At 36.8% G+C, this 14,816-nt stretch overlaps 1 protein-coding gene across 2 annotated transcripts in view; it reads right to left on the reverse strand.

Moving 5' to 3' along the window:
* The window catches only part of FBN2 (fibrillin 2), a 121,216-nt gene that overhangs the window by 21,794 nt on the left and 84,606 nt on the right, over window positions 1-14,816 (reverse strand). For both annotated transcript variants that reach the window (XM_066181933.1, XM_066181932.1), the window contains exons 34-46: window positions 14,387-14,512; window positions 12,112-12,234; window positions 11,767-11,889; window positions 11,329-11,490; window positions 10,272-10,340; window positions 9,501-9,626; window positions 8,635-8,760; window positions 7,960-8,112; window positions 3,763-3,831; window positions 3,102-3,227; window positions 2,152-2,277; window positions 1,638-1,763; window positions 261-377 (exon numbers count right to left, since the gene is read on the reverse strand). In XM_066181933.1, the coding sequence (XP_066038030.1) occupies window positions 261-377; window positions 1,638-1,763; window positions 2,152-2,277; window positions 3,102-3,227; window positions 3,763-3,831; window positions 7,960-8,112; window positions 8,635-8,760; window positions 9,501-9,626; window positions 10,272-10,340; window positions 11,329-11,490; window positions 11,767-11,889; window positions 12,112-12,234; window positions 14,387-14,512 (1,572 nt within the window). The remainder of the gene's footprint in view (window positions 1-260; window positions 378-1,637; window positions 1,764-2,151; window positions 2,278-3,101; window positions 3,228-3,762; window positions 3,832-7,959; window positions 8,113-8,634; window positions 8,761-9,500; window positions 9,627-10,271; window positions 10,341-11,328; window positions 11,491-11,766; window positions 11,890-12,111; window positions 12,235-14,386; window positions 14,513-14,816) is intronic.

Genomic DNA, 14,816 nt, shown 5'->3' on the forward strand with positions numbered 1-14,816 from the left:
GAACTGAAAAGTTACCCCAGTAGTCCAGATATTTAGGATAATATAATATTATCTCAATTTGCTGTAATTAAAAAAAACACTTTTAATTAGTTTGAAACATTACAGTAAGCATTAACATCTAGGGCTGGTAACGGCAGAAGCCACTGCACTCAATTAACTTTCTTCACACCCTGACATATCTTCTGTTTAACTACATACTGTCCTCCTTGGCAAGCCAAGCCAGCAGCAATGAAACTAAAAGCTTGGGTTAGGTCTCTTACCCACACAATCATTAGTACGAGTTAATTCAAATCCTGGATAACAAAGGCAGTTGTATGATCCAACTGTGTTCTTGCAGGTTCCATTTCCACATGGATACTGTTCGCATTCATCAACATCTGCGAGGAGAGACAAACTGCATGCGGGAACTGATTTTCCCAGGTATGGGTTAATGAGCTGTCTGTGCAAAATTGCAATATCCTAAACTTTGGTCCCTCGTTTCATCCGTCACATTACGTGTTTATGCTATGGATTTTTACAGCTTCTCAGTACACGAGGAAAACACTACATGATGCCATTTTGTGTGTATTTTAAAATAAAGGGTACTGTAACGTGTTAAAAAAAGCATGTGCAGTTATCTGAAGGCATTCCATCTTTCTGTTTCCCATATTAACATTTATTAATTTCTTAATTAACATATACAAGTGATCAGGTCTGAGTACAAAGGATTTAGCATCACAGCCCTGAAATGATTGTTGTGTACGTATTTTACCTCAGAGCCCATGAAAAGCTGTGGAAAATGCAATTCAATTTATATAAGTAAATGGATAATGTCAATATCACATCCAGAATTACAAAGACTGCTTAGAAACTTTTGCAAACATCAATTTTCAGAAGTTCAGTGTCTCCTGCCATGTGTCACAGTAATTTGTGGAGTTTCCTGGGGATCTGGAAGCTATTGAGATTTTGTCCAGCTAGTTCTTCAAAATTTTGCTTTGTCAAAACAGGTCACTTTCCCAAATATCCTCCTCAGACAGTCTGACTAATGGGATTTAGTTTAAATACAAGCAGACTCTAGGCATATATGAGTATGTACTACAATATGAATGTGTTTTAAATATCTATTTAAAATAGAAATGCATCACCTTTTCATTTTAAAACACTGTCGAACTGATTATGAACTGAAAGAACAAGATAAATATTCTTATTGTTCAATCTTATTTCTTATATAATCTCTATCATGCCATAATTTCACATGAAGTTAGCATAGTTACTTTAAAAGGGGGATTCTGATTATTAAATGACATATGAACTCAACAGATTTAAATACCTGAAAAAAGTGTGGTTTTAGCTCCAAACTCTATCACTCTCTGATATGTCCTATAAAACTCTGTCAAATAAGCCATATGATGTATTTCTGTGGAAATGTTTTGTCAGTAATCTTGGAACTGTTTTGTGCTGAGTTTTTTTCTCAAACTAATTTATCCCCTCCAAGGATAACTTCACAGACTTTTTTCATAAAAAAACCCCCCCAGAAATGCATGAATCAGTTTTATAGTATCAGTATAACCTAATGAAAAAATTAGACTCATTGTCTCCCCCTGCAAAGAGCTCACAGCTAAAGAAACCACACACAGAAAAGTGTTTTCTCTCCATACCCATGCACATAGTCTGATCTTGGGATGCCTTGAAGCCATTGTGACATACACACTGGTAGCTTCCCTGCACGTCCACACACAAACCGTGACTGCAAACGTTAGGAATTTCCAGACATTCATTGCGATCTATAACAAAACCATAAAACAGATGGTGCACGTTACTGACCTCCATTACATCCTCATTTTACACAATAATGTTTTTACAGTCTGCTGGTACGATTAAAACCATGTCCAAAATTATCTGTAAGTAAATCTGATTCATAACAGACCTTCATTTTACAGGAAGTGCTTGCCTACACACCTTGAGGATAAACTACTGTCAGGATTTGGCTGATACCTGGAAAATGTTCTTTAAGAATGTCACCCTATCTTTTCTCTCCTTTTACTGAGAAACGTGACTATAAAGCAAAATAGCAGAATGCACAAGGTAACAGAAAATAAAGCACACTGAGAGAAATACACGTATACCATCGGTGAGGTAAAAACAGGAGAAAAAAGTCATCCGATTTCTTACCAACACAGGCACCATTGGATGACAGTTTAAAGCCAGCAGCACATTCACAACGGTAGCTCCCAGGGCTGTTGATACAGTCAGCATTTCTCTGGCAGAGGTTGTCCCCATTGCTGCACTCAACAATATCTGAAACACCAAGACTGCAGACATCAGAAACCACTCCTGCCTCAGATTTACACCGCATTGTCTGTCTGTGCAAGAGGAAACTTCAGTCCTCTGCAAAGTTTGAGCAGCCTGACCTCCAGCCTTGTGTGCTGGGAATGGACACAAAAAGCAAAATCAACACCATTTCACCCATGTCACCTTCTGCATGAAGAGGATCCCACAAATCCAACTTATCATGCATCAAAGTCACTTTGCAAATTTGCAGTATCTGCCTAAAGACATTTTTGTATCAAAATAAACTTCCTCTTTGCCTTTGAATGGAAAAAGTAAGTGGCACAGTTTGCAACTATTTAGGATGCACATGTTAGTACAAAATCCTCAAACAAATGACAAAACTCCTACTGAATCTACAACACACAAAACATTATTAGCTTCTATGAGTATCTCTGCCTTTAAAACTGTAGAAGAGACTCAAGTCGGAAAAAAACCCAAAAAACCCAAGATACTTTTCTCCGATAAGTTCTAAGGACAAGAATTAAATATTCTGCCTAAAATACAACAAAACAAACCAAACCAAAACAAAAGCATTGACTATCTATTTAGCAGCTTGACAGAAAAAATTTACAGATTTTAGTAAAACTTTAAATAAAATTTATATAAAAATTACAAATTTTATTTAGTGTATTTGTATTAAAGATAAGCACTTAAACAGATTTATAACCTTGAGCCCTACAAAAAATCACAGTCTATCTCCTAGATTTTGAAAACCACATGAATTAAATGCTCCCCTTCCCTTCAGGATAAGTTTAGGGGGCTAAGGAGAAAATAATCAAGTTTCAAATCACCTTCACAGACCAGGAGCAGGTCATTGTAGCTGAATCCAGTGGGGCACTCACAGCGGAAGCTGCCAATCTGATTGATGCAGACACCATTGGCACAGATTCCTGTGATTTCCTTACATTCATCAATGTCTGAAAGGGAGAGGAGCTACTTTAAGTACAGTTAATCATGTCTTTATAGACTGCAAAGATTCTCATTTTCACCGTGTTTAAAACTGAGTTGTGATGTTCCTTTTACTATACCAAAATTACACACAGGTTATAAAACCACACACGTGCCCATTACGACACAAAATGGCATGTGAAGTTTAGGAAAGGATCAAAACAGAGCTACACTAAGTATTGGTCAAGATGCAAAACTTACAAATATGCCGAGAAGTACCACAATATTTTTAAAGGCAAAGCTTTTTATCTTACCAATTAAAACTCAAAATTATGAACTCAGATGATGGCAGGTGAGCAAAATACCACATCAAAATGCAGAAATGAAAAAGAAAAATTGGAAGCATTTTACATATAAATTGGTCTCAACCTGTGTCACCACTGTAACTCCAAAATTAATTTTAACAACTTTAGTATATGAAATGTTTATTTTGGTTAAAATTATGCAGGCACAAAAACATTATGCGAAATCATTTTTGGTTAAAATAATACTGGTGAAACTTACCAACAGCTTTTCCAGTATGGATGTCAAAAGTGAAGCCAGGAATATTTCCACACAGGCTCCTGAATTCAACTAGAGCAAAACAGAAAGCAATACATTTTTAGGGAATGCATAAAACTCCCGTGAATTACCTGCAGTCTTCTCAAGAGTTGTTTTAAGCCAAATGTATTCAGGAGAGCAATTGCCTCTTGTACAGCTTATACTGAAAATTCAGACTGCCAGTAAATTAATGCAAATTGAAATAGTAATTCATAACCTCCCCAAATCTTTGCAGGCTTTGGCACATGAGTAAATGTCTGATTTGAGAATGCAGTTACTCAGCTAGGTTTTGATTTGGTTTTTGTTTTTGGGGTTTTTATTTAATTGAACTCCTTACGGTTTATTCCTGTTTTCTAAGCATCTGCACTAGTGAGAATCTACAGCAGCACTTTCAAATATGAGAAATAAATAAAATTTACCTAAGTAAATTAATTACTAGTACCTAAGCTTCTTTCACAATACTATCTATTTTATTTTCTGTGGAATTACTGCAGATTAGTTCCACTGAGCTGTTCACCAGAATGGAGACTGTGCTTTAAAAAGAGATGCTCCAAAACCACCACATTTATTTAACATGCTTCATCTGTATACTCATTTTGCACTTGGAGAATGGGAAATGCTTGGCATGAAGTCTAAAATAAATTAACCCCCAGTTTGCCGGGAAAGGTGTTTGAAATTGAGTGGGTTTGGAACATAGAGAGAAAAATTTCTAGCATGGATTCTACTAATTATTGTAGACAAGGTTTCAGTGGCTCAACAATGCTCTCCAGACGAAAAGTTATTACACATTTATAGCAATAATTTTTTTATTCAGGTAGAAATATAAAAAGTGACAGGTCTACAACTATAAGCATGTCAAAATTCTATAATACTATGAGAGGGATTTGTACCTGTTTGAGTGAAATGAAGCAGTTCCAGTGTGAAGACACAACCAGTTTGAATGAACAGTTTGCAAACAACAGCCATGCAGCCACTCTACAGCACCTTTTCAGAACATATCAGCACGCAAATTATCCAGAAAAAGTATGTTTCAATATTCAGTTTCCAAACTACTGCCAAGGAAGCATTTCAAGGTGTGTTGAAGGTTATTTGTATACATTCAGGGTGTTAGGTTAAAGTGAAATATGCTTCCAAAAAGTGAGTAAAATTTACAAAAACATCAGATTGACATAAAATTCAAGGGGTTTCTGGAAGTTTAGTATCTGGAGAGTTCCATGAGTGCTTGGCTCACTGTTGTTGCTGCTGAGGACCTACAGAAGACCTCTTTACCCAAAAGAAAGAAGAGTACGGAGCCTGCCTTTGATGCGTCTCTAAACCTGAAGTGCTGACAAATTATTCTAGCACCAAAAAAAAGAAAAACATAGAGCTCCTTCTGTCTTCCTGCAAGTAATGCTCTTTAATCTGCAGCAATCAGTCTTTACTGGCGGTAGTCTGAGTTTCTTATCATCTACATTTAATGGTAGATCTTCAGCAACTCATGATTCTGAAAAATTCAACTATCATTATAAGTTGAATAGTTCTTGCCTCTACACCAAACATCCCCATTTTTAGCAAATTTAGTTAATTACTGCTCAGAATGGTATTTGGCAAAATACTTAGACATACTTAAGTCATTTTTCTAAGCCAAGCAAGAGCCACTATGAACATCAGCATTTTCTCCTTTCTTCTGTCCTGTTGTTTGATGTCTGCTTAATGCTCACACAGGTTATCTTGCAGTACAGGGTACAGGGCTACAGAGCTGTCTACCACAGTGCTTTACCATTCAGCAATTTACTGCTCTTTCAGAGATGTATCTTTAATACATGTTCCCATAATGATTTAATACACTAATATATTCTACATACTACAAATGTATAAGATTTGAGGCTTAGCAACCTAGTTTCTGCAAGGAGATGTACGCCATTTACTGCTTTCTGTAAGCCTGTCAGTAAATATATCAGACAAAAACAGAGCCCTGTGTTCACTACCCTGTCCTAGTGGGCAGTGATCTTCTACTCCCATGATAAAACACATCAGGTCTGGGAGGATGAGGAAGAGGCTGAAAGGGTTGCAGGACCTTTATACTACCTCCATGTTTCCTGAATTACACTGAATTCAGTTTTTCACTTTTTTTCCCCCAGTTTTTACTATGTAGAGAAAGAGTATATAATTAGGTAAGGATTGTATGAAAATGCCTTTAAACTAACTGACAAAATAGTCACACAAACACATGCCAGAGATTTACCTCTTGGAAGCTTGGCTTTGTAACAGTGACTTTAAAAGATCTCAAAATCCCATATACTTATAACTATACTACTTTTTAGGACAAAAAGATTGTCATGTAACAGGAAAAACACCAAGATCAGGCACTTCTGAAATTACCAAACCATGAAAGAGCTCTGTACATTCTTTGTTACTTCTTAACAGAGAAGCAGCTTTCTACACTTCTTGGGGTAAAAAAATGAACAAACAAGAAAGGACTATTATGTCTGATTAAAGTCTGTATGCTAATAGTTATGATCTGCATAATGCATAAAGCCAAACAAAACAGTCTTTACTACTTAAAGACATCAAACAGACACTGATTGCTAAACATAAACAGAGAAAAAGGAAGAAAGAGCTCTGTTCACCAAGGAAAAAAACAAAAGGCAAAAGCATGGGCATGTGAAGTTCACTTACAATCCTCATCAGCACAGAATAACGCTCTGAATGAGCCACTGGATTCAGTCTGGTGACACGGTTAAGGTCAGTGTACCCCAATCCCTGTGTGTGATGTGCAACTCCCTCCCAGACTGCAAAACAACTGATTACAGAACATAAGTGCAGCTATTCAACCATTTCCACTCGGAATTTGTGTTTGATCCCTTACACAAACCCTTTTCATGAGGGAAAAGGTTCAACCATGCCTGCAGAAACAGTACAGTCATTTAGAAAAGCTAACAAGGCAATATTGAAATATTTCAGGAAATATTTAAATCCCACAACTGCTTGCATAATACCAAGCAATTTTGGTTTTAATAAATCATTAAAAGGTGCAGAAGTTTTTGAGAATTTGCGTGTCACCAGTCTAAAAGGAGAATTCTTTCTATCCAAGAACATTAACTGCATGAATCCCTGCTAGCAGTTTGCTGTACTTTTCTCATCATATTGTTACCATGATGACAATTTTATGACATTTACATGAATGACTAGGGGAAAGAATTTCATAAGCTCTCTGTCGTAGCAAACATGTATTGCCTCTCTCAAGTTTAATTCCTACTTCCCATTCCTGACTGCTAGGAGAATTCCTTCATTTTCCTTCCTCCTATTTAAGAAGGAAAAGAAAAAGGCTCTTTTTTCTTCTTTCCAGTCCAATTTCCCTCCTGTTTACTGAGAGAGAAAAAAATCTTTCTTAAATTATCTGTTGCTTACCTCACATCACCAGGATAAACCACTTGGAATGGAAGTAATACATTCTTTACACTAAAATCACAGTACCAGAGGCATAGATTTAGTGATACTACACAAGTAAACTTGGCACAAGTATATTAAGCAATAAACTGTGTTTGTACAAAACAGGCACGAGTTTTTTAGTTTTTTCTAAGCATCTTTGCTATTTTTTTCAAATGTAAACAATCTTCCAATGAATGTCAGGTTTCCCTCAAAGTTGATGATTCTCTCAACAATGACTTTTGTGAGTTGAGCTTTCAGGGGTGTTTTATTCGAGGAAATCAATTCCATAAAGACTAACTGAAAATGAACTGTCCTTAATTATTTTCACCTTCATTTACAGAAGAGAATTTTTTACTTCCCATTGCAATGCCCTACCTACTGGGCAACTCTAACAAGTTCAGTCACCTTCAGTAGAGGCAATGTAAAAGCAACCATGCAGATCATGGATCAAATGTGAGAGACAACTGAAAATTCTAGAAAGGCTTCCTACATTCAGTATGAAACCCAATCTTGATATTCTGACAGACTAGGACTACCAGGATAGATGTGTCCCTAACTAACAAGAACTAAATTAAACTCTCCTAAATTAATTTTCCTGGAAGAAAGATACAGCAGGTATCTTTGGTCAGCCAGTATCTTCAACACCAATATTAGTGCTCAGTAAAGCTTCTTTTGGGATGAAATGTTAACAGGTCAAAGCAGCACATAAGCAAAGAAAGAATAAAATAGGGTGACCACAGAAAACTTTACCTGTTCCTGGAGTTGGACACGGCTCACAAGGTTTGTTCCAGGCTTTCCCAATATTGTATGTGCAGCAGCACATCCTTTTGGTCACATTGAAGGGAAGTTCATTCTCACACGAGGCTCCATTATAGCTTCTATAGCAAAAGCTTTTCCTCATGTCTGGATGTGAGAAAAGAAGCACTTATGAAGTAATCGACATTATGATAATCACAGTGTTACATAAACATAAATCCCCTACCAAACCAGACAATGATTCATTAACTCTGTTTTCTGAATGTAACATAAACACAGGCATTTAAAAATAATTTAAGGACTGATGTATTCTACATGCTTTGTTTCAGACTTATGTGACATATTTTCTGTTTTCATTTAAAGACAGAAGGGGGGAAAAGGCAAACTCCTAAGAAATCATAAACACAGTGTAGTTACTCACAAGATCCATTTGTATGGTAAACCCGACCATTTTGAAATGATCAGCTAAAATAACCCAGTGAACAGTGAGCCCTGTTAAGGAGTTAAGAGTCCTTGAATGCTGCGTGCCGATATTACAGGGGATCTCTTTCCTGACAACATGACACCAACTGGGAGCCAAAAATAGTCAAAATAAATACAAAGCACAGGGTATGGCCCTCAAACAGTCCGATATTCTTGCAGTTCTAAAAAAGACGACATTTTGCATACCCATGCAGTTGTGTCCTCTGTTCACCTGCATATATTCAGGTGGGCAAATGCAGGTGTAATTCCCCAAGGTGTTGTAGCAGGTGCCAGGATCACAGACTCCAGGGTGTGCAACACACTCATCAATATCTAGAGACCAAAAAAAAAACAAAACCCATTGCAGTTAACGAGGGAGAAGAGGTCCAAGTCAAAGCAAATGTTTCTGAGAAATACAACCATAATAAACACTGCTAAGATAACAAAAATGCTTCATTTAAAGAATAGCTTGAAAAATACAGCTCTGATTTAAACCTCTAAGTTTAGCCTTAGTTCTCTTAAGTGCAAGACAACACACTAAATAAACTGAAAGTTCTTGAACTTGCAACTGACATAGGAACAAATCAACTTCACAAAAGACACTGACACCTTCTTCTCACAGCAGGGTTGGTCACTTAAAAGTTTTTGGATCAATTTACAATTTTGGTTGTAACAGTTACAAAAACTCTCAAATACAAAATGAAAGCCAGTATGAACTTTACTTTATATTGAGTAAATTAAATTGCTACTCTCACACCCAAAATGCAGGGAGCATCATAAAACTTTCCAGGGATACAAGGTGTTTAAGTGAGAAGCCAGAAACCATTAATAACCCCTTAGTTTAGTGAATACACATGGCTGAGGTCTAACATCTAAAATAAACATTAATATATCCAAGTGTTCCCTCACAAGCTTTGTGCTAATTGTATCAGTGTTGCCAAAGATAATGATTTTAGGGAATACTCTAGGTAAGGGTGTCGTGCACCATGCCCACTTATGGATTTAAGGCTAAAAATTAGTGTTTTTTGTAATAACTGCACTGTGACAGAGAAAGAGGCTTTAAGGAACTCAACCTTCACAGATTCTTGTCTCTTCACTGAGGTAGAAATGTTTTGGGCATTCACACTGGAAGCTGCCGAAAGTGTTGATGCAATTTCCACCTTGGCAGAGACCTGGCAGCTCCTGACATTCGTCAATGTCTGAAAACAGAGGAAGAAAAAAACAAACCCCACCATATTTTCATTCCAGAATGAAAAGAAAGAAGATAATTTAAGGATTACCCTGAAATTCTGCCAACTAGTAGCTTTGAACTGTCCTGTGTGTTTTTCAGAGGTTTTTTTGCCTCTAAATTGCTCTCCAGGAATGCATGGATAAGATGCTCATTCTCTTCCATTCAAACATCCCCTAAGAAGCAGTTCCAGCTTGTTAAGCCCAATGTTACACTGCTGTTCACAGTAATTCGGCATCTAATTCCTCACTCCTGCTCATTTATTGGAACCAGAGCTGCTTTGTTTGATGAGTATTTCCTGACATTTGCACCTTCTGCTGATGAGCTGTAATTTTCACAAATGATCTACCCTTCACGGCCGGATTTTGGAATCCAGTTAGAGTAAGGAAGCACACAAAAGGTAAGTACCAGACTGTTTTCCTACTGAAATGGTGCTGGACTTCTTCAATATTCTTCTGCTGTGAGCCTTTTCATGTTGTTTCCCAATTCACATTAATAGTGGTTTTTAATTTGCACTGAATATAATGATTTCTGAAAAATGCAGTTTCTCTTCAAAGATAATACCTTTTTAATTATTATTATTATCAATCATCACAGTCATTTGTAAGAAACTCACCTTCCAAAATAATAGTGATGGGATTTGGTCTGAATCCTTCTCCCCCTGGACAGAGAGTATTGTATTCAGCTAAAGTATAACAAGAGACAACATGTCAGCCTCATAAAAAATAAAATTATGACAACAGAATCATAAAATATCACTTGTGTTTTTAATGGCTGTTCTTCCCTACAGTCATTTGGTTTCTACTTTTTTTGACCTATTCACAGTAAATCAAACGTGCATTAGATTAACAGAAAACGAATGTAAGATTAGGAGTTCTGCTTTCTTTTATAGCCATAACCTCAGATACTCTTAAGGCAGGCACAATATTGGGTTTTCCATACTGTATACTTACAGAGGCACGTATTTTCTGTTTTGATTAGCTCTTTAATAAGAAATGTCAGTATACCAATGATAAAGGTAAGTGTTAAGCTTGGAACTCCTACTATTATGAGGCTGTAAAGAACAACACACTTAACATTTGTGTACCATTATTCATTAAAGACCTTGAAAGCTCTACAAAGCTGATAAAACTCCCATTAGTTTTGAAAATACTCAAGAGTGACTTAGACATAAATACACAAGAGTCCTCAACACTCTTCTTTGGAGACCAGTGAAACCCTCCAAATTAAAGTCATGATTCGAGTTCCAAGCAGCATTAATTTATTTCCCTACCAGCTTGGAGGTGCAGAGAACAAATGCCCAATAGATATATGCACTCTATTCCATTATTACCTGCAAAATTCTTTTTTTTTTTTTTTTGTTTTTTAATGGGAGGAAAGTTAAGAGCAAAATTAGGTGCCCAAAACTACCTTAAGTACCACCTGGTCCAGTGGGAAGTGCCTTTTAAAGGTGGCACTGATTCATTAGTGTGAGAACAGGCATCAGTCACAGAAGACTGAAGGTCAGGTCTGTGATGCTCAAGTCCACACCTCTGCACCTCTGTCCCTCTGAAAGTGGCAGGGAAATTGCCTCCAACGACAAATGTAAAGCAACACAGTAAAAGACTGTAAATTCTTTTTCCACCCCTTCTAAAGTAAGGCAGCACCAGGAGAACACAAGAACATTTCCTTACTGCTGTTGACAGGGGGACAGGTCTCACAGGGGGTCCCCCAAGCCTTTCCCAGTGAGCAGCAGCACGAGGAACGAGTGACTCCAATCCCAATCTCAGTGTTGCAGGACAGGCCCCCATCCCCTCTTGGTCCAAACTTCAGGTAGCAACTGCCCACACGGTTATCTATGTAAAAAGCACACATGGTTACAGCTGCACACCACAATCCAGGCAAAGAACAGCAGGCATTCATCTGTAATTTCATAGCTAGAAAGAGGAATTCAGCTAACACTGTGCTATTCAAGTCATTGGCACTTCAGGAACATTGAGTTATTGATGTTGAGAGACACAACACTAAAAAGCTATATAACAGGATATGCAGAATTGTGGAATCATTACTTTTCTATCTTATTTGCATAAAGGCAGTGATTTCTAAAGTGATACTTCAGAGCTTTTACTTACCCACACAACCCACTCCAGTAGGATTCAGCTGGAAGTCTGGAGGACAATTACACTCATATCGTCCAGGAGTATTTACACAAAGACCATTAACACAATTAATGGGATCAGCACACTCATCGATATCTAAAATAGGAAATCCACATTCGTAAATGTGGTCATTGGACAGAAAAGAATAACTTTACTTTCTAAGACAACAAAGCAAGAAAGTTTCAAATGCAAGTAAATTTTAGCTGAAACTGAAGTTTTACAAATAATTCACCAAACAACTACAAATAAACTTTGATCATCTGTATATTTAAGAACCCACCCCTTTTGCTGATGTATGTCTGCAGAGCAGTGATTTACCTGTGCAATTTCCCCCAGTTCGATCCAGTTCGTAGCCATCATCACAGACACAATGGAACATTCCTGGGAGATTATTGCAGGTACCAAACACACAAATATTCTGGAAGGAGCATTCATCGGTGTCTGAAGGAATATATTAAAAGCAGAAAGTTACACAGCATTACCACATTATTGTTATTATTATTGCTGCTGTTGTTATTATGCATCATACCGCTATAAAAGCAAAAGGAGACACATGCAAAATACTTTAAAAACTAACATTTTTGAGTTTGTGTAGAACACGACACAAAATTTGTATTTGTGAATTTGCAAAGAAAGTGTAATAAGAAGAAAGAGAGTGTGTAGGCATCAACAGTCATATCTCCTTGGAGGAAGAATACAGGGAAAATAGGAATATAGGAAGTAAGAATTATCTACGATTTTCTCAAGCCCACATTGAAATAGTTATGTAGTAACTACACACAGATGAGCTAAAATGCATATAAAGAACTGCCGGCATACTCATCTAAACTGAAGATGAAATCAAGTTGAAAGACACTGACAGAAAATTGGATGACTTTGCCAGCTGCAGGGTAGAAAGGAGTTGAACACTGACACCACAGACTGCAAAGCTATGGTTTTAGGCACAAGCCCTAAAAGACTTCTGAGTTCAAAGTAAGTAGGATAAGAGTGGGAAAAAATCCCCGCTGTGTACTGTCAAGACAGCAATACTTCTTAAGTTGCCAGAATAAAGCAGCTGTGAAAAAGACAAATGTAATTTTGGCACGTATTACTGAATTATTTTTAGCACAGACAGGAAAGTGAAAAGGATTAATAACATTTTACAAAGCACAGCCAAATCTTGTTTTGAAATTCTGAGTACAGTGCTCTGCTGATGAACTAATTTTGCATAAGATGTGCAAAAGTTGTATTAAAATTATTACAGTAATAAAATATCTACTTTTAACCTGACTGGATTACCTCAGCCAGAGGCTGAGAAGTGACAAAATGCCTCCTTATAGTAACATATGAGAAAGGTTAGCTTAAGAGAGCAATTTAAGAGAGACATTTTTTTAGGGAAAATGAATGCTTAACATCCAAAGGTCCTGAGTCAATTTCATCTGGCAAATAAAATTTCTAAATACCCTGGATTACAGCCATGGAATGACCTCCAAATCAGTTCACTGAGAAGCTAATGTACTGACATCTCAAGGGACTTCTGAAGAAAGTGGAATAATAATTTGTATTACAATTATTTCACTAAATTAAGACTGGATTTTTCCTCTTGAATGCAGAAATGAGCCAAGGACTCTCCTTACCACAAGCCAGATTAATATATAAACTTCATAATGAGAGAAATAAAAGCTAACTTCTTTTAAGAATTCAGCACCCAGATACTTTAGTTCTCCAACAGGACAATTTAATCAATGGAATACCTTCAGATCTCTGCTGTAATCACAGTAATATATCAAGCATTTCTCCAAAATTCTTCAATTGTTGGACCCAAATCCTTCAACATACTGACCCAAAATTTAGAATTACGTTGTTTTTCAAAACATTGGTTGGAATAGATTGGATCTTTTAGGAGATTTTTATTACACCATCAGCACCACTGTAATACAACTGTGCAGCATCAAGAAATTCAGTAAAGATGGTTGACAATACTTTGTAATGATTAACAGACCTGACTACACAGTGGCACAGGTAATTTCTCAGAAGCACCTGATTTATTCTGAAGTCTGACTCATATATGTACACCTAAATGTTAGAATATGCCATGCTCTGGACTGAGTATCTTAGAGATTAAATTTTGAAACCTGTTTTTCGTATCTCACCAAGAATTTTAATTTCCAAAGGTGTTATGTGGTTTCCACCATTAAATATAAAACAGGTTAAAAGTTTTGGGGCACCAGCTAAAATTGTCTACTATTCAGTCATATTAAACAACAACAACAACAAAAGGTGTAAGAACACAATAGGGAATAGAAGCTGAACTGGACTAGAAAGTTAATACAGGACTTTCCACACACTATCCAACAGTGACAAAAACGAATTTAAAAAAATTTTACAAAATTGCTGAGGCCAACCTCTACTCTGGCATTTATGGATGAAGGCCAGGAAAACATCAAAAAAATATGAAAGCAACCTTTCAACATAATTCACATTGAAGAAATTTCCTGTTTGTGAAACATGTGGTGCCTTCTCTGTTTCCATGTTCAGGTCCTCTTGTTTGTTCTTTGCCTTAGAGCAGCCAACTCAAACTCAGAGAGCAAAGCTGAGGCAGCAGCAGCCTCACCTTGGCAGGACTTGCTGTCAGAGGCAGGAGTGAACCCCATCTCACATTCACAACGAAAGGTGCCGGGGGCATTCAGGCACTGCCCATTTTCACACAGGTTGACATTCTCTGCACACTCATCAACATCTGTGGAAGACAGGAAAACCTCTCTGAAACTACATGTTTCACCAGCAAAAATACATGTAAATATATCCCGATGTTCAAAATAATAGTGCTGTTGAACACTGAAGTTATAAACAGAACATTTATACCCAAATTTTTTACCTGAAGTATATCAAAAGAATGCAGAAAAGCGAACACAGTTTCCAAAATTATTCCTTTCACCTTGTCACTATTCCTTATTTGTTTTCCATTAACAGATGATTTTCTTTAATAATGCAAGCTTTTAAGATTCAGTACTACTAATCTTGACAAATAAGTTAAATACCTT

The sequence above is a fragment of the Chamaea fasciata genome, unplaced genomic scaffold, assembly GCF_029207755.1.
Source record: "Chamaea fasciata isolate MVZ Bird 193981 ecotype frontalis unplaced genomic scaffold, bChaFas1.0.hap1 SCAF_4, whole genome shotgun sequence".
NCBI classification, from domain to species: domain Eukaryota; kingdom Metazoa; phylum Chordata; class Aves; order Passeriformes; family Sylviidae; genus Chamaea; species Chamaea fasciata.